Source organism: Thunnus thynnus, chromosome 5 (assembly GCF_963924715.1).
Source record: "Thunnus thynnus chromosome 5, fThuThy2.1, whole genome shotgun sequence".
Lineage (NCBI taxonomy): Eukaryota > Metazoa > Chordata > Actinopteri > Scombriformes > Scombridae > Thunnus > Thunnus thynnus.
Window position 1 is genome coordinate 34,340,029 of NC_089521.1, and position 19,610 is coordinate 34,359,638.

Below are 19,610 nucleotides of genomic sequence, written 5' to 3' on the forward strand. Positions count from 1 at the left end.
CTCATTGCAGACAGACCTCTAATTATTTATACACCCATAACACACAGACAGCACAGCGTGTAACATGTAGGGAAGAATTTCAAAGGTGATTATTGCTTTGCATTTTTCATTTATTGTCTATTTTTTACAACCTAACTTTGTGGAAAGAAGGGGAACAACAGGTTATGGAGAGTCCCTTGAGAGCACTTCACATGTGTCAGTAGCTCAGCTTTATCTCTGGGGAACACCCCCAACTCCAGGACTGATGTCCAAATTAGGAAATGCGCGTCATGCAGCAGGTGGATGTGACTCCCCTCACTGAGACCTGCTGATAGACGTCACAGCGGAGCAGAGGAGAGACACTGAGATAGTGATGTAACAAAACCCACTATTTGTGCTTTGCTGAATAACATTGATATTCGGGCACACCCCTAGTCTCCACGTAGAAAGTTCACTGTTGTATGATTAGAAGTTATTCTCACAGCTGTCTCCTCCACAAACTTAAAAAATTTTTAAAGAAGTTCATCTAAGGATAGAGAGATCATTGATCAGATTTAGTGAATGTGGGGATTCTGACAGCATGAGAAGGTGGAACTGATGAAGCAGATTGGAGCATTAGTTCATCTGTCAAATATGTTGAGGATGATGATGCAACCTTATCTTCTCAAATCAAGGTTTTTTAAGTGGGTTTGTTTCCACCGTTTCACATTCATGGACAAATAAAAGGATCTCTGGCATGTTTTTTTAGTAAATTAAGGATTAGTTCTTGATTCATGTGGTACATCAACAGAATCAAACTGCAGCGGTTTCAACCGTCTGTTTTATTCTGGTTTCATTTCGTTCCCTTTCTGCACAAAGCCTCCAGACGACAGACACCAACTTTCTTTTATCTGTGTGTGTGTTCGCTTTCATCCAGAAGAATCTGTGTAATTAAAACAGATGAGTGTGATGGTGGAGCTTCCCATTGATCGCACACAGAAGTCTATAAACTAATTAGCATCATCTCAGACCAGAGAGGTTTTTGGGGATAATTGGAGAAGAAGTGAAATCGGCTGAGAGTCTCTGCAGCAGCCTGAAGAGTCCAACAGAGCAGCTGATTGGATGGAAGGTGGTGACAGAAAAGATGAATGTTTACATTGTGTTTGTCAAACTCTTCCTTACATTTTGAACAAACAGTTTAAATAATGCTTTAAAAACAACTAATCAATACCTGCCAGCATTAATATTACCCAGAGGTGGGATCAGTTGGAGCCCTGCGCCCGCTGATCTGCTGCTAATCTCTTATGAACAGAAGGACGTTAACTTCAGATTAGCAAGATGAAAATATTCCACATTGTATTGGTGCACTCACGACTCATCAGCGCCCACCTCTGACCTTCTCTACTGACCTGTTGACAATCAGTCTTAAAACATTGAATCTGCAAAGTGATCCAAATTACAAATATAAATATAGAATACATCTGTTTTCCATGTCAAGTCTTCATCTGAAAAGTAACTAAAGCTGTCAAATAAATGTAGTGGAGTAGAAAGTACAATATTTCCCTCTGAAATGTAGAAAGTAGCATCACATGGAAATACTCAAGTAAAGTACAAGTACCTCAAAATCGTACTGAAGTACAGTACTTGTTTCAGCTTCTTTGAGTTTCAGGTCAGCTTGGAGGTGGACATGAAGGATATTTACATGATGGAAACTGGTTGTAAAGATAACGATGAATGAGCCTGTTAGGCTGGTTTCTGCTCCATTAGCAGCTAGTTATCAATCACACACAGAATACAAACACTTCAAAAGACTTCCTGGTTAAATAACAATACTATCAGCTGGACCTCTGTTCTAGTTGTTGTGATTTAATCACATGAACAAACCACACCGACTCATCATGTTCAGTTCATTTCTTTTTATTTGGTCTTTCTTCAGCGTAAAGGTCTCTCCTTCACTATGATTGGTCCAACTGCTGTTTCTTGTTCCCACTGAGAACCTGCAACACAAACAAGATCCAGATTAAGTATGAAAACCTTACAGCATTTCCTAATAATACATTATATTATAACTGGGCCTGTCACAGTAGACTCATCCCAGACTGGGTTCATTGCCATCTAAAAGAAGGATCATCCACTTGAGTCTTTAGATTACTGGAGGAGATCACTAGCAAAAAATCCCATCTCAAATCAGCAAACAATCCAAAACTAAACTATATGGTGAGACAGGACTGACGTCACAGGTAAAGAGGGTCCTTTTAAACCTTCAGCACCACTCATGAACAGCAGCAGCTTCCCTCCTCATGTTAAATTGCTGTATTTTGTTCTTAGTATGAAGGAGTTAAAGTGATGAGAGGCTTGTTTGATGATAATATCCTCATGTCCTTTACACAAGTTCAAATACTTTTAGACTCTCACAAAAATACCTTTTCCTGAGAAGTTTATAATTAATTTCACATTAAATAAAAGGTTTTCTTTTCATAATATATTTTATAATAGCTTGCACAGCTGTAAAGGTCTACTGTTGAAAGACATAAGAGATGAGACCTTCATAATGTCTACGGTGAAGATGGTTGGCATGCGTTCATACCTCCCACTCTGTAATCAAGTCAATCATGTTTACACCCTAAAAGGACTCACTGGGTTAATTAGAAGCAATGGATTTGAATAGGTTACATATTTTAAATGTATTATCTACACAGTTTGAGGTTTTTATTTTCAGGGGGATGAAAACCCTTAAATTTGAGCAAAATAACCATCCCCTAAATTTCACTTCTATTGAAAAACTAAGGCCTTAAAAAAAATAAGTATACACTTAGGGACAGGCATCATGTTATGTGGTCAAGTTTAAGACGAGTTTTACCTTCTAAAAAAAAAAAAAAACCTTAAAATAATGTGTGATGGGGTAAATTAGTGGACAGTAATATAATATCCACTCAAAATCCCTTTAAAAATAGGGATTCAGTTTCATGGTGTATAAATGCTGTGACTCAGCTCTTTCTGATACATACCTGTCAGCTGACTTCCTGTCCCACAGTCTGTATCGCAGCAGGAACAGGCGTGATGGCTGCCGCTGGCCTCGCTCCACCTGTCAGGGAAAAAGTTCCATAATCTACGAACATGTATTGTGTGTATCAAAGCCTGATATATCTTATTCCTCCGTTGTTGTCTGGGAACTACTAAAAAACACGTCAGTCAGTCACATCGCTGCACTGACATGTTCCTTCATCATGAAGAGTTTGATCACGTTAGTTTGTTTAGAAACGGCTCCAAAGACTAATAACAGCGTCATGTTTTCAGTCTCTGGAGAGTAGTTCTGTGTAATGCAGACGCTACTGAGCATGTGCAGGAAACGCGCTTCTGTTTAAAGCTTCACCAGCTTGTTGTGCTTCATATCACAACCTCTTGACCTTCTACTCAAGTCCTTTGAGAAATGTATAATGTAGTAGTGCTTGTAGCAGAGAGGATGATGGGAGTTGTAGTGTTGGTGGCGTCTCACCCGTTAGAGAAGGAGCAGGCTTTGTTGGCGGAATCGACAGCTGCAGCAGCTGCAGTCGCTCTCAGACTGCAGGTGATGTAGATCTGAACAGACACACGGAGGGTTTTCAGAGTTTGATTTTCATAGAAACAAGCAGAAACCAGCAGCTGTCTTTAAGGAAGGAAACAGTAAAACAGTAACATGTTTGAGTCTCACCAAGCCGCTGTCATCTTGCTGGAACCTGAACGCCTCCAACTCAAACTGCAGTCTGTCGTCCTGAGACCGAGGCAGGAACTTAGAGCTGGAGCCTGTAAGCTGGCTGTCAAACAGACACCTGAACACAACACAGGACTGTCAGAAGGTTCAAGATAAAATTACAAAACCAACAAACAAAACAAAAAAAATGAAGTAAACTGACCCATTGTTGCCCAGGAAGGAGTATCGTGGGACTGTGTCGATGTTTGGGACTATGGTGGCCACGCAGCTGTCCACCGTCACTCTGAGAGGAGTGTGGTGAAACTGTTTGACCGACACTTCAAACTTCATCATGTCTCCCAGCAGGAACTGAGTGGATGGACGAGGGAACTGCCAATCATCTGAGAGAGAGGCAGGACAAAAAGACGAGGACTGTTTGGGATGTCTCAGGACAAGAATACACTTTTATTTAATTAAACAAAAAAAGGTAATCAACAGGATTTCTCCCATTATTCTGCTGCCAAATGAAGAGACAAAAGTGATTTGATCAAACATTACAAGATCCACAAGAGTCTTGTTCTAAAAACTAAATTTATCTCACCTACCAGTCATGAGTCTGAGGGAGAAGTAGAGATTTTCCTCTGTAGCTTTGACATCACTGAACGGAGTCCAGGTCGGCTTCAGCAGCCCGGAGCTCACATCATGCTTCCTAAAAAACACAACAACAGCAAAAATCTGAAAACATGCTCCACTCAAAGGCCTCCTGACATTTGACTTTTAGAAAACAAACACTGAAATGACGGAAACTTAAAGGATCATTCTGGTGCTTTTCTATATTTTCTTCTTGTGATTAAATCTGTTTGGATCCAAACCAACAATGAACTGATCTACTAACTAGTATTGTGTGTTTATCAAAGCCTGATATATCTTATTCCTCTGTTGTTGTCCAGAAACTATTAAAAACACATCAGTGAGTCACATTGCTGCACTGGGTGACATGTTCCTTCATCATGAAGAGTTTTGGTCACATTAGTTTGTTCAGAAACGGCTCCAAAGACTAATAACAGCATCATGTTTTCAGTCTCTGGAGAGCAGTTCTGTGCTATGATCACAAAGTCTTGATTCTGTACTAAATTTCTTTGAGAATTGTACAATGTCTGGGTCAGAATGTGATCAATACAACAAGTATGAGGAAAAAAAACCAAAACAGATTGTTTACTGTAAAATATCTGAAGTACAACAAGTTAGTGAAGCTGTAAACAGCTTCACTAACTTGAAGCTGTAAACACTGTGCATGTGTTCTCACACATGCACAGTGGTCTCTTCCTTAGAACTACAGAACTACTCTCCAGAGATTGAAAACATGATTACTGCTATTAGTTTTTGGTCTCCAAACTGATCCTTTAAGAGCAAAAATCTAAAAACACGTCCCACTAACATTTGGCTTTCATTTTTTATAAATAAAACAAAACATTGAGATGACTGAAACTTAAAGAGACAAGTTTTTTTCTGGTTGAGTTCAGTTATCTGACCTCTGGTAGTGACATTGGATGTTGACGGTGACGTCTCTGGTTCGGACGATGGGACTGTCTCCTAGAGGACTGGGCGTGTAGAGCAGCGTGAAGACGTAGACAAACGAGTCCTCAGACATCTGAAACAGTTTACTGGACACCTTAAATGTCAAGCTGGAAGACATTCCCACTATCTGATTTGTTTTATAGGACGGGTTCATAATTTTTCAAGTGTCTTAAACCAGTCAGGAGCCCAAATGAACATTAAAGCTGTTTTTCTTGCTGTAATCATTCCTCCTGTTCATACTGACCATTAGAAGATCCCTTCATAATGACCTTACAATGGAAGTGATGGAGGACAAATCAGTGAAACTGATGCTGGAGATGAGATGCCGTTTGTCCATTTCTGTCTGAAATACGAAACCCATCATTTCATGAATATGAGTATGATGGTTTGCTGCAGCTTGTGTAACCTGCATTTGTTCCATTTTAAAGTAAAATAAAGGATGGGACATAGTGAAGTCAGCTGGACATCAACAGCAGTCATCTAAAGCTTTGGACACCTTGATATGAAACCTCAATTCAATTCTCAAATAACCCAGATCTTACTGGAAATGCTCATTTATACTTAATGTCTTATTTTTATCTGATGTATAAAACATGACAGACCTTCTGGAGTCACCGAGCTGTTCCCGTCATATTTAACTCACCAGCAGCTCGCTGCCACATCCGTGCAGCTCCGACTCAAACACCAGGACCTGAGCCTCCTGATCTTCCCCTGAGGCAGGACATCCTCCCAGCGTGACGTCCTCAGCCCGGACGGGTTTGCCGATCCCCAGCAGGTCTTTCTTGGCCTCCACCCTGACCGAGTTTTCCCCGCAGACGGCGCTCACACTGTCGGCTGCTGTCGGAGCCTTCAGCTCAAAGTCCGGAGGGAACTGAGGCTCCTCCTCGGCCGGTGGGTCCGGATACCTCCAAGACAACGGTTCATGGAGAGACTGCTTCTCCTGGAGAACAGCTGGGACAGAGAGGCGATAGCATCCATCAGTATCATCTGTTGTTCAGCATCAGTTATATGTGAAGCTTGAAGGTTGATTCACCTTGGAAAGAGTGACTGCTGACTGAATCATTACCAACATTAGCTCTGTTCAGGACTCTACGCTTCACAAAGATTAAAAGGACGGTTCCCAGTGTTCCCAGTGTGTTAAACCAGCAGTCAGGTGTCCATAGTAACAGTAATGTAATCATTCCTCCTGTTCATGCTGGATATTAAAAGATCCAGCAAATGTGCTTTCAATGTAAGTGATGGAGGCCAAAATCCACAGTGTTTTATTATTTTGTGTTACTGTTTTGTATTTATTATACTTGTTCAGTATTAAGTTCTTTTGCCTTTTAGTATTTCTATTCTATGAACGATGATGAAAAGAGGACAGAAAGCTAGAAGAGGAACTTCTCTCTACACCTGCATGTCCCCACTGTTGAATCATCACTGAGGGCCGCTGACACCGGGTCAGCTGTCCCGGGCCCCGGGTCAAGGGACTGACCTTTAACCTTTCCTCAGTACCTGTTTGTATTGAAATCTTTATTTACAACAAAGTCATTTATTGTTTGTGCATGGATTGGGGGACTGTATTGTTTTTATTGTGTAAAGCACTTTGTGTTACATTTTATTGTATGAATAGTGATAGTATTTGAGAGTCACATAGTGGTTGAAAACATGACTTTCCCTCCCTATAATGAAAAAAAACAAAAAAACCCCGCTTGGTCTGTCACACTACTGTCGAAAGTTTAACATCTAGCTGCCCCCCCCGAAGAAAAGAAGAAACATAAAAGAGACAATGATAGCAGAGGTGCAACAGACTTTATGCAGCTGCAACAAGTACAGCCCCACCTTCAATGGGGGTGGAGGGTATTAACGGAGAGCAAGGTGAGACACCCATTAAGCTAGCTTAAACCTCTGGCAAACTAATAGCTTCCACCTAGCTTTAACTGTAACATCCAGTTATTATCTTGTATTAAAGCCTCCTCTGACAGAAATGGTTGAGTCTGCAGATGAGACCGTGGCAGGGGGGGGGGGGGGGGGGGCACAGCGAGACACACAGCGGGCCTGCAGCACTGATCTGCTTTTTAATGTTTGATGCTGAAACATTCGTTTCATCTAATACTCAAATACTGAAGCTGATTAACATCACTCGGAGCATTTATCATTGAATCAGTGTCAATGTCTATTCATCATATTTAAGTTTAAAATAAGTCACATTAAAGACTTGTCTGCAGTTTTCATTTGATGTGGAGAAGGCCAGTGTTGTGTTTGTTCCTGTGGATGCGGATCACGTCTACCTGCTGGTTCCTGGACTGCAGGCTGGTCTGGTTTCTGGTCTCCAAACACGTTCCAGTTAAACTCCTGAGCTGCTGCAAACTCTGCGCAGAACAGACAGAAGACGACTCTGACGGCCAGCGTCATGTTGACTGTTTACACTGTTTGAAACAGACTCACCTGTGCAGCAGGTGGTTTTGTAGAGTTGAAGTTTGGCCCCGCCCACTGTCTGATTGACCTTATGGCTCTCCAGGTGCGCCTCGTTCACCTGCTGCAACCTGCTGAGATTCACCTGAGCTTCATTCAAACACACACAACTTTATTCTAACTGGAGTCACATTTAATCATCAGTCAAAGGCTGTAAAAACTATTAATACCTGTTTTTTGTTTGAAATCTTTGAAAACTCCCCCTCACTCAGAGTTCTGTTTTTGTTTTGTTTTTCTTTTCTTCTGCAAACAATAAGATGAATGTTTTGTATATAATAATTTTGAAGAAGAAGAATAGTTTTTATATGTTAATTGTTTTGAACAAAAAAAAAAGAAAATGGACATATATTTCTCATATAACAAGAGATAACTGAACCATTTACGCTGCGAAACAGGATCAGGACTGGGAAAATGTATTTTTTATTCCTGTCTCTTTAAGGCCCGCCTCCTGATGAGCCCACTCTGTTCTGATTGGTCAGCTTCAGGAAGCTTCCTCCGTCTACATAAACAAACTATAGTAGCAGGATTTCACTTCTTTTTCTTCTTCTTTACTCCAAATGTCAACTTCTCAAATCCATCCGTACATGTCGGAGCTGAATCACATCTGAAATATGAGAGTGGACGACACATGGAAACACCTAAGCAACCACCTTAGCAACCAAGGCTATGGAGCAGACGGCTGTTGTTGGCCATGTGTGAGATATCTGATGTCATCATGAGGAGGAAGTGGAAGTAACTTAGCAAACTCAGAGCAGGTTGAGAGTGGTCCAGTATTCAACTGACACAATGTGATGTGTAAACTTGGAGCCTCCAGAGCACAAACACTGAGGATGAAGTTTACAGTGAAGGAGGAGACATCTGGTGTCCAGCTGGAAAACTGTAGAAATGAAATATATTTACAGATTCATAGATTCTGGAAATTTAAATGAGAGAGAAAGAGGAGATTTAATTTTAAGAAATGTTAACAAGTTAACTGAACATCTTTTGTGGGAAAGAAAATTTGTCAGATATAATTTATTATTCTAAGCAGACGGCAGTCTTAAATATGACTGGAGGGGATCTTTAATATCCGACATCAGAACAGGATATAAATAAAACAAAAGCAGAACATGAACCCTTTAAATAAACAGGCTGACTCGTTCTGAAGGTTCTGAAATGTATATAAAACGTCCATGTGAACACATCTCAGCAGACTGAAGCTGCTGATCAGAGGTTAAACCCAGAGAGAGAAACAGCTCAGCAGCTTCACAACCAGCAGGAAGTGTGTGTGTGTGTGTGTGTGTGTGTGTGTGTGTGTGACTAATTAAGGTCCTGATGGAGTTCATCCTGTTAAAATTGTTTATGAATCATTAGAGGCAGAGAAACGTGCTCTCCCTCTGTGTCCTCCATATAAACAATTAGTCCAGCCAAGGTCACACTAACACTAATGCAAACACACACACACACACACACACACACACACACACACACACACACACACACACACACACACACACACACAGGTTTCCAGGTACATACATACAAAACTCGGATATATAATAATAAAGCCCAGCGTAGTTCAGTGTTTGTATTTCACAGAGTCACATTCAGTATATTAACATATATTTCAAAGCACAGCAAATAATATGTCCCAATATATGTTTTACAATTACACATATGTCATTTTATTAAATAATCTCTCATATATGAAGAATGAATATATTGCTTATTACATTATAAAATATGGGCTTCATATGTAAATATATTACATATATTTATTACATATATTTAACACTTTGAACAACAAAAGACACACTGATGTAATTTATATTCTACATACTTATAGGTCATGTATAGAGATGTTTCCATACATGTAAACATATATAGCCAGTTGTTTAATTTACTGTGTATGAAATGACTTGAAAAAAACCCTGAAAAATTCTGCTGTTTAAAGACAAAATTATCAAACATTAACAGATCAACAATCAATGGTCTAAACTCTGCAGAAGAAGATGATAAAAGTCTAAATCATATGATATATTCAGTACTGTGGGAAACCTTTAGGTACTGTAGATGTTTAGATTCTTCTCCATAATGCAGCAGCATCACGAGGCGTCTGATCATCTGCAGCCAGAGTCATAAAGAAGCATCTTCAGTTCCTGATCTCAACATCACGGAGTCAGTCTGGGATTAACATCAAGACACAGAAGCAGCAGAAGAAGAACTGCGGCAACTTCTCCAAGACGCAGGAACAACCGACCTGCCGAGCAGCTGAAACACTGAGGAGAACTGCTGCTGCTGTTTTAACCTCCTGCACTTCAACTCCAAAAACTAAAGCGACACAACCAAATGAAACGTCTGCAGCTCCTGAACCGCAGTGATTAATAAGGTCGTTCCAGGAGGGAATCCTTCAAAAAGTTACTGTGAAAGTGTCAGAAACACTCGAGGTGATACAGAAACAGAGCGGTGAGGCTTTGAAGTAAAAATGTGTTTTCAGTCTAAATAACTGCCGGTGGCTTTATGTAAAGCTCAGTATGGGACTGTCACCTAAACATCAGTGAACACCTGCCTCACATTTAAAGACAATAACAGTCTGACAACTTTACTGTGGATTTCATAAGAAAGGACATTCAGAGACTCCGTGATTACAACAAAACCACAAGAAGCACAAGAGCCTGTAAAGTATGTATGTACTGTCTATGTCTATATATCTATACTGTATATATATTTATTAGGAACACCTGTCTAATCTATCTCTATCTGTCAATCTCTGACGTAAATTCTACTTCTATGAAGCTTCTACATTTTTAGTTTTTGTTGACATGGGTGGACATAATATTAGGAACACTTTTCAGTATGATGGACCCCAGAAAACCACCATCAACCACTACGAGCTCAATAACAAACATAAAGTAGAATCATCACCTTTCTGACAACCTCAACAAAAACTGAAAATGTAGAAGCTTCATAAAAGTGTTCCTAATAAAGACATAAAAACATATATGTATACATATGTGTGTGTGTGTGTGTGTGTGTGTGTGTGTGTGTGTGTGTTAGCGTTAGCTCTGGTCATCTCTCTCCATTCATTTCCTGTATAAACAGCCTCCTGGGGCTGTTTGCTGCTCACCTTTACTGATATTAATGAGCTCTCTCTGCTCATTTCCTTTATTTATTAACTGCTAACAGCCAGAGGATGTAGGTGTGTGTGTGTGTGTGTGTGTGTGTGTGTGTGTGTGTGTGAAGGGTTCAGTCGTTTTAGTTTAATGTCGAGTTATTTTTACGCAGACGCGGCTGTTTTTTTTTTTGTTTTGTTTTGTTTTGTTTTTTCGAAAACGAAGCAGTTTGTTAATGATGATGATGGCAGCGAGTTTTTGGAACGACCTTGATGAAGCAGCGAAGAGTTTTTACACAAACTAAACATGAACAAGAACTACAGTGACCATGAATGAGACTGGACACAAGGATTAAATAATAATAGTGATAATAATAATAATAATAATAATAATAATAAGAATAGTATTATTATTAATAATAATAATACATTTTATTTGTACCACACTTTTCATTCAGAGTGAAACTCAAAGTGCTACAGTATTAATAACATGTTGAGGCTTTTTTACACACACACACACAAACACACACACACACACACACACACACACACACACACACACACTCACACACACACACACACACACACACACACACACACACAGTATCTCAGTGTAATAGGATCCTTTCTATCAACACGTTTTCCAGATGAAACAACACAACAGGCTGTTTGTTCCTGAACTGCAGAACAAACAGAAGCTTTTTTCTCTTCTGACGCCTCCAATGATGGTTTACTGTCATGATGACATCATCAGTCTGCGCCTTCCACAACCGTCCACTGTTCAGAAACAAAGGCCGCGTCTGACTCACTCCCTTATTCACTCCTTCACTACTGTATGATAGACAGTAAGTAGTTTACTCAGTAGTGAGCAGCGAATCAAGATATCAGACACTAACTCTTCATCAGCTGTAGAGTCACGTGACAATAGTCTTCATCATATCTTTAAAATGTGGATTGTTAGCAGAAAGTAGTGTAGATGCCGTGGACAATCACCATCAATCAATCATGTTCAAAACTAAACTTTAAACTGTACTCTGATAATAATAATAATAATAATAATAATGATAATAATAATAACTTCATGACATAAAACATAAAATAGCTGATCAACATAAAATATAATAATATAAGATTCAAAATAAAATAAAAAATGTTGTTTGGACTTAAACAAAGAATAAAAATGTAACACATTTTTTTTTTAAAATTAAGAGATTGCAACACTAAAATACACTCACCGTGCACTTTATTAGGAACACCTGTACACCTGTTTATTCATGCAATTATCCAATCAGCCAATCATGTCGCAGCATTGCAGCGTATATAAAACCCTGCAGACGGGCTGGTTGAGTATTTCTGATCCTGCTGATCTGCAATTTTCACACATAACAGCCTTGATAAAAAAATGTTAAAATATTAGTATCTAATGTAAAGACATTAAGAGGAGAATAATATGATCTTTAATCTAACTGGGATGTAATAAAGCTCAGATGATAAGATGTTCTTCACTAATGCTGCTGCATCTCCACAAGAACAAAATCAACACAGTTCACGTCTACATGTGATCATGTTTGGGTAATAATCCAAAAAAAGCACAAACATTTTAACATGATCTTGTATTTAACTCTTTAAATTCTTGCACACAGACAAACTGTTCAAAGGATCCGTGTTTGTGTTTCAGTAACCTGAGCTGACTGAGTTCATCTGTGTGAAACTTTGATTTCTTCTCGCGATTCTTTAAACTTTTCCACATTTTTTCTCCCTGCAGGCTGAGCTCTGCTCTCCGTCTCTGAATGAAATGAAACCAGGATGAACACTCAATTACACAATGAAACATGCTGTAATGGAGGGTGTAGCTCATTATACCACATTCATCTGATATAAATAGTGAGCTATTAGCACTAATTGATTAGAAATCTGCCTCTCATTGAAGAACTTGAACCCGCATCATCAGTCAGAATGTTTCTGTGTGGTTGTGAAGCTGTTAGTCAGTATTAAGGTTAGTTACTGTTATTTACCAGGAATGAATGTGCAGCTTGTTTCCAGGATTGTCTGGAGGGAGTCATATAAAAATTATATTATAATGAACTTTTAATCCATCTGTAGCTTTATTTACTGTCGCTCACATTTAGTAATAATTGCAACATTACTGCGATACATATAATGACTTTTTTCATTATTCTAATTAACGTATCCAACAGTGAGATTATATTTAGTGTAGGTGCTCCGGAGACCAGTCAGGAGACGCTGTTCATTTCCTGTTTCCAACCGCGAGACGGGACATATTTTTTAGTGTAACTACGATCGTCTCCTAACCTTAACCCTGTTGTTATTATCGTTGCCATGATGATGAAGGTTGCCAAGCTTTAAGGAAGTAATAACTTTAACCCACCACATCTTTCTCTAACCTTAACAAAACCTAAACCTAACCAGACCTGAACCACAGCGTCGTCACATCATGAAACATCATTATTGTTTTAACAGTGATGTGTGACAGACAGATGATGTTGTCCTGCTGATTACCTGATTAGAAAACGTTGCTATGCGTCGTTCTGGAGTCACATGATCAACGTTAATTTGGAGGACTTGTTGTTTCCATCCATGGATGTATAATAAGAGCTGATACAACGCTGCACTCAGCCTTGGAGCCAATTTTTCCCAGTGGTCACTCACGGTATTGCAGTGAAAAATCCTCCTGCGGCCCAAAAAGGATTTTCCCCATAAACCACTGTATGAGTGACGTCTGTAAAACTGGTGACAGGACGCCTCCAAGGTTCAGTACAAGGACAGTTATGACTCTTTCTATTATGAATTTTTGATCCAGGAAGGTTTTGTATTTGTAAAACTTTCTTCGAGCCAAGAAAAGTGATTTAAAAATCTGTGACGTCATCACAATGTAAAGTCTATGGGCTGAGCAGGAACTAGTGGGCGGGGCCAATGAGGAAAAACACTACATGACTGTGCATATTCGGTGGGCCGCACACGGAAGCTAGAAACTTTTTCTGGCACAAGCCGAGCAATTCCTATAGGACAGAATGGGTGTCATTTTTAGTCTGGTATCCAGCTCTTAATACATCCATTTTTCCAACATGTGTTTTTTGGAAAGAGACTCTTTGAAGATATAACACACTTTCACACCGGCGTCCTGATCCTTCAAACCTTTTCTCTTGTTTACTCTTGTTGATCTATCAGTCACTCACACTCAGCTTTATATTAGCTTCAGATAAACTTTTAGGCGCTGGCTACGGCTCCTGAACCAGTGCAATGATTTGGGCTGTTGGTCTGGACTGGTTTGCTTCTATTGGTTTAGAATTAGTTTTCGGTGTTGTGTTGAAGTCTGTTCCCCTCCTGTTAGAATTGTGTTTTTCATAGCACCACCTCTGCAGTTGTGGTTAGGACTTAGGTTATGGTTATGGTTAACTGTAGCAGAGATAACTGGTTGGGCTGGTTGGGTGCAGGTTAAACTAAGGGGAAACATATCAACAGGGGAACAGAGTTTAACACAACACCTGTCTGGAATTTATTGCCGAGCCTCTTGTAGATCACTCACATCGGGCATTTTAGTGCTGTTGAACGGGACATTTTTACTGCATTTTACTGTTTTAACCCAAACGATGATCTCTCCTTTATCATAATCAAGTGTTTTTGTGCCTAAACGTTACATGTTAACCCAACCATGGGAAGGATTGGTGTATCACCTGCAAGCAAAACGTTCCTCCATTTTGAAACAATTTGAACATGATCTTGCACGGGGGTTAGGGTTATTACAGCCACGTCCAGACTTTTAAATATATTTTTGCAAAGAAGGACTGTGGATCACTTGCATTGTAAGTGAAGATGTGTAAACGATGTTTCCCTTCGCTGTTTGTGTTTCTGAGGAGAAAAGGCAGCTGATCCGCTGATGTTTCAAACCTTCCTCTGTCTGACAGCAGCCGGCGGTTTCCTCTCTGACAACCACATGCTCCCGTTTTTCATTTCTCCTGGGTCCGTTTTTCCCTCCCATGGTCCTCTCTGAGCCCGGGCGCCTCATCTGTCATCAGAACGAGCGCTCTCCACCTGCGTCAGAACTATAATATCCCTGCCAGGTGTGATGGACAGCCGAGGCGAGGCGGTGAAGGCGGTGAGGTCTGGACACAGATTGAAGGTGGAGACAAACGTTGACATTTCCATGAGAAGTCTGTTCCCGGTGACGTCTGAGCTGCCCGGAGACGCCGCGTCCTCCACCTGCAATAAAACACCGCCGCCCTCCAAACGTTCCTTCAAGGCCTCAGTTGTGATTGCAGCGCTGCGTCCGCCGCCGAAATCTCACTTCAGGTTCGTCCACGCGGTGATTTATTGGATCAAAGTTTCTTTTTCACTTTAAAATTTATTGTCTGTTTCAAAGTGCAACAGCTGAAGGGAGCAAAGTCACAAACCAGGTTTTCCTTTTTCTAAACTTGCTGAGAACTTACGATGAGTTTCTAAAAGAACAAACAAACTGACGTCTTTCTCAGAAAGAACGTTGAACTATTTATCCAACATAAATACAACAATTCAACATAGAAAAGAGTTTGCGGAGCTCCTGAAATCTTCTGGAAAGTGTTGATTTATGTTCTGTAGTTCATTTTCTCATCCTTAATCTCAAAATCACAGCTCACACAGATCATCATACAAACACTGAAAATTAACCTTTACAAAGATGGAGATGTGTTCAGGATCAGCAGCAGTAAATCACTTAGAAACAGCAGTCCAGTCCATCGATACCTGTGTGTAAAACAGAAGTGTTGAGAAGAAAACACAGCATTTAACTCTGATTCACCATCGTCTTTTCATTTTCATTTATTTATTTCTTAGCAGGAAAAACAGCAGAGCAACATCAGCAGCTGCTGTCCCAGTGACGAAGTAATAAGCAATAAAAGCAAAAAAACGTGCAGAATTTAGCTAAAAATAGCGAGTAAACACATTTTAATGTTAAGATAAATTGAATTCAAAGGGACAATAAGATTGATTATTGAGATGTTAGTTGTTACAATTTTGATTCAGAAGAAGGAAATAAATGTGTAAATGTTTAAATTATAATTTCTAATGTGGGATTTAATTCCAAATTTTAGTGAACGTTCAGAAACATGATCTTAAACTATAATTACTGTTAAAAGAAGGTTTGTGCTTCAGTTCATTTATAACGGCTCTGGTTATTCTTCCAGGTCTAATGGAGTTATGTGTTGGCAAATAGAACAAAGTGAAGATAATAATATAGTTAATAGTATAAAAGAATACCTCTGAGTGTTGCATAATTATGAACATTTAATTATTCACATTGTGAAAAACACCACACAATGATGTGATCTTTCATACAGCTGAGCTGCGGATTCAGTAAAAGACCAAACTGAAGACAGTCGGACATTTCTGAAAGTATAACTGCATGAAGATATTAGAGACAGAGAGTGAAGAACATCTACAACGTCTCAGACAATCTAAATGTTTTCATACAGCAGAAAGATGAAACCTGTACAGCTAATAATATTCTGATGTATTGCTTGTTTATTCCTACAAGTGATGAGCAATGTGACCTATATTGAATTCTCCAGTCGTCTTTGGTGTATAGAGAAGACAAGCGTAGAGTTTCAGTTACTTGATGAATAGACATCAGATTAACTATTGATAAGCCTTCAGTACTGATAACTGGAAACATTGTCTTACATTCTGCCTTCCTACAGTACGACTCACACTCTGAATAGCCCAACTTGTCTTAAAACAAAAATATAGATCATGTCTGGGTGACACGTGTGCCAGAAACCTGTGAATGAAGTAAAAACATGTTCAGGTTAAATATAGGACGCTGCTTCATTTTAGATTCCAAATAAACCAAACAATTGGCATGTTTGCCCTAAGCTGAGTCTGACAGGTACAGCTGTGTAACACCGATCACCTGATTTAGTCAAGGTTTGGATGGCTGAACATGATGATGATGATGATGATGATGATGATCTAAACTGAGCTCTTGTTGAGCCTGGAAGATTGTGCTGCAGCTGCTGAATAATCTGAGAACAAAAACTTAAAATCATCTTCATCCTCACTTTTAATTTGAATATTTTATGAGCATTATTTATTTTATTTACTCATTTATTTTATTGTTTTTGTTTAATTTTTATTCTCTTTTATTTATCTATTTTAATCGTCATTGTCCTTTATGTTTCATCTAGTTTTTATTTTATTTTCATTAATTTTCTTGGTTTCATTACATTTTTATGTAATTTGAGTGCATTAGTCTCAAATTTACTGTTTACATTTGTTTTCTTATTATCAGTTTATTAGTCCTCTGTAAAGCACTTTAAGTTGCATTAACCTTTATGAAAGGTTCTGTACTAATAAAGTTCTGATTTTGATTGATAAAAGTTCAAACTGGTTGCCTGTTGTCACTGAATAATTCGTGCTTCACTACTGAGAAGCTGAACCTCTTCCTCTTCACTGTATTAACTATATTTATCTACTGTATCTACATTTACACTTCAGCCTCCTCACTCATGTTCACCTCCAGTATGAAAGTGTGAGTTCAGACTGCTTAACATGTAGTTTCATGTTGTTTCGTGTAATTTTGTGTAGTTTTGTGTTGTTTTGTGTAGTTTCGTGTAATTTTGTGTAGTTTTGTGTTGTTTTGTGTAGTTTCGTGTTGTTTCGTGTAATTTTGTGTAGTTTTGTGTTGTTTTGTGTAGTTTCGTGTAATTTTGTGTAGTTTTGTGTTGTTTTGTGTAGTTTCGTGTTGTTTCGTGTAATTTTGTGTAGTTTCGTGTTGTTTTGTGTAGTTTCGTGTTGTTTCGTGTAATTTTGTGTAGTTTCGTGTTGTTTCGTGTAATTTTGTGTAGTTTCGTGTTGTTTTGTGTAGTTTCGTGTTGTTTCGTGTAATTTCGTGTTGTTTCGTGTAATTTTGTGTAGTTTCGTGTTGTTTTGTGTTGTTTTGTGTAGTTGTGTAATTTCATGTTTCGTGTAATGTCATGTTTCATGTATTTTCGTGTTATTTCATGTAATTTCGTGTTGTTTCGTGTAGTTTTGTGTAATTTTGTGTTGTTTCGTGTTATTTCCTGTTGTTTCCTGTTGTTTCATGACGGTGAGTCTGTGTGAATCTGACTCAGAGAGCTGAGGAAAGAAGTGGATTAACTGAACATGAAGTTTCCTCTAAACTTTTCACCCTGAACTCAAACCGCTCAGATTTCTGCAGTAATAAGATATCAGGATAACTGTCAGCTGGGATTAACTCACCTCCGCTCAAAACCGGAGGCAAAGTTTTCAGGTTATCCTCGTCCTCGGCTTGTCGAGGTGTTTAGTCTCGGTCAGCTTCAATTTAAAGGATCATTCTGGTGATTTTATAAGCTGTAAAACGTGATTTTCCAGATATTACAAGGCAATGGTTAGAAATAAGTATGGTTCACATTATTTTGGCCTTTTTAAATACAGTTGGCAGATGCAGTATTGATTGAGATGAAGTTATATTTAGATTTTTGATATATATTTATTTTCCTAAGCTGATTTTCAAAGTAGTGAGAACAGCTGAAAAGATTAGTCAATTAGTAAATTACTCAGTTAACAGAAATGTACTATTTTGATTATTTATTCATTCTTTAAGTCAATTTTTAGGGAAAAATGTCAAAAAAACAGTTGGTTCCAGGTCCTCACATGTGAATATTTGCTGGTTTTCTTTGTCTTCTGCGATTGTAAATTGAATTTATTTGGATTTTGGACAAAATAAGAAAATAACTTCAGACTTGCCAGTTTGGTCTAATTGTTAAGGAGCGTCAGTGTGGAAGCTCTGAGGGTCATTCTGTCATCACAAGTTAAAGTTTAGATTTCATCACTGTAAACAAGTCGACATGATCAATATGAAAACAAATAAGACTATCTGAATATATATGTGTGTATATATATGTGTGTGTGTGTATACATGTATATATATACATATGTGCTATTTGTGCTTCGCAATAACAGAAAGTCTGTTTTCATTTCACAACTCTTTTTCCCCCAACAGATCATTTCATCACAAAGTCAAATCAAGACAAACGGAGCCTTCGATGTGATTGGCTGTTTCTTCGGCCTGAATGTTACCAATCACATAACTGTTTGTCTTGATTGAGCTTTGAAAGACATTATTTATGAATGAGTCTTTCACTGAATCAAACCAGTGAAGTCACGACCAAAAGTGTTTTGACATAAAAGCATGAAGGAAAACTAACTGAAGAGGACGAAAAAGAAAGATGATGAACAAAAAGAGGAAGAGGAGGAGGAGGAAGAAGAAGAAGAAGAAGAAGAAGAAGAAGAAGAAGAAGAAGAAGAAGAAGAAGTGTTTGAACTGGCACATTTTTCATCCATTATTTTCTGACTGAATCAGATTATAGACGAAATATTAAGAGTGAAAAATGTTGTATTTCAGAAATAGAGTGGGATGGCTGTAATGAGCAGATATTAGGATCAGTGCACATCTGCTGCATAAGACTTAAATAGCTCCAGTCTTTAATAACTCCAACAACCACTCTTACATCAAGCTGCAGCTTTAACTGTTCATGAACGGTTTGTGTCTGCAGAGCCAAGAAAGTACAGCAGAAGTCAGCTGACATCAGATGGATGAAGAGTAACTTCAGACTGATCCAACAGAGATCTTCATCATGATGAAGATCTCTGTTGGATCAAAACATTTGTTTTTTTAATTTAAACTTAAATGAACCTTTTTAATATATACAAAACATTGTGAAACAAAAGAACACGATTTATTTTGTTCTTATAGATAGAATAATAGAATTAGCTACAAGTACAGTAAGAGACTAAAAAAGATGAGGAGGCACCATATATCAATAAATATATATAAATGGGGTGACACGTTTTCCTTAAAAA

The 19,610-nt window shown here is 38.6% G+C and overlaps 1 protein-coding gene across 1 annotated transcript; it reads right to left on the minus strand.

Moving 5' to 3' along the window:
- Positions 1–1,859: 1,859 nt before the first annotated feature.
- Positions 1,860–7,641, minus strand: LOC137183695 (zona pellucida sperm-binding protein 3-like). The gene is made up of 9 exons (XM_067590932.1): positions 7,480–7,641; positions 5,850–6,157; positions 5,161–5,279; positions 4,234–4,337; positions 3,852–4,029; positions 3,650–3,767; positions 3,455–3,537; positions 2,967–3,043; positions 1,860–1,955 (listed from the first exon to the last, which is right to left on the minus strand). Exons 1-9 carry the CDS (start codon positions 7,601–7,603, stop codon positions 1,891–1,893), a joined length of 1,176 nt encoding a protein of 391 aa, XP_067447033.1. The 5' UTR covers positions 7,604–7,641; the 3' UTR covers positions 1,860–1,890.
- Between the last annotated feature and the right edge of the window lie 11,969 nt (positions 7,642–19,610).

What these genes read in the sequence shown, in the direction of transcription:
- LOC137183695 (XM_067590932.1), bottom strand. Translation starts at nt 7,603, where the DNA reads ATGACGCTGGCCGTCAGAGTCGTCTTCTGTCTGTTCTGCGCAGAGTTT. An exon ending in ATCCAATGTCACTACCAGAG is followed by an intron (nt 4,338 to 5,160) that starts GTCAGATAACTG and finishes TGTGTTTTTTAG; the next exon opens with GAAGCATGATGTGAGCTCCG. An exon ending in GCCTGCTCCTTCTCTAACGG is followed by an intron (nt 3,044 to 3,454) that starts GTGAGACGCCAC and finishes TTTCCCTGACAG; the next exon opens with GTGGAGCGAGGCCAGCGGCA.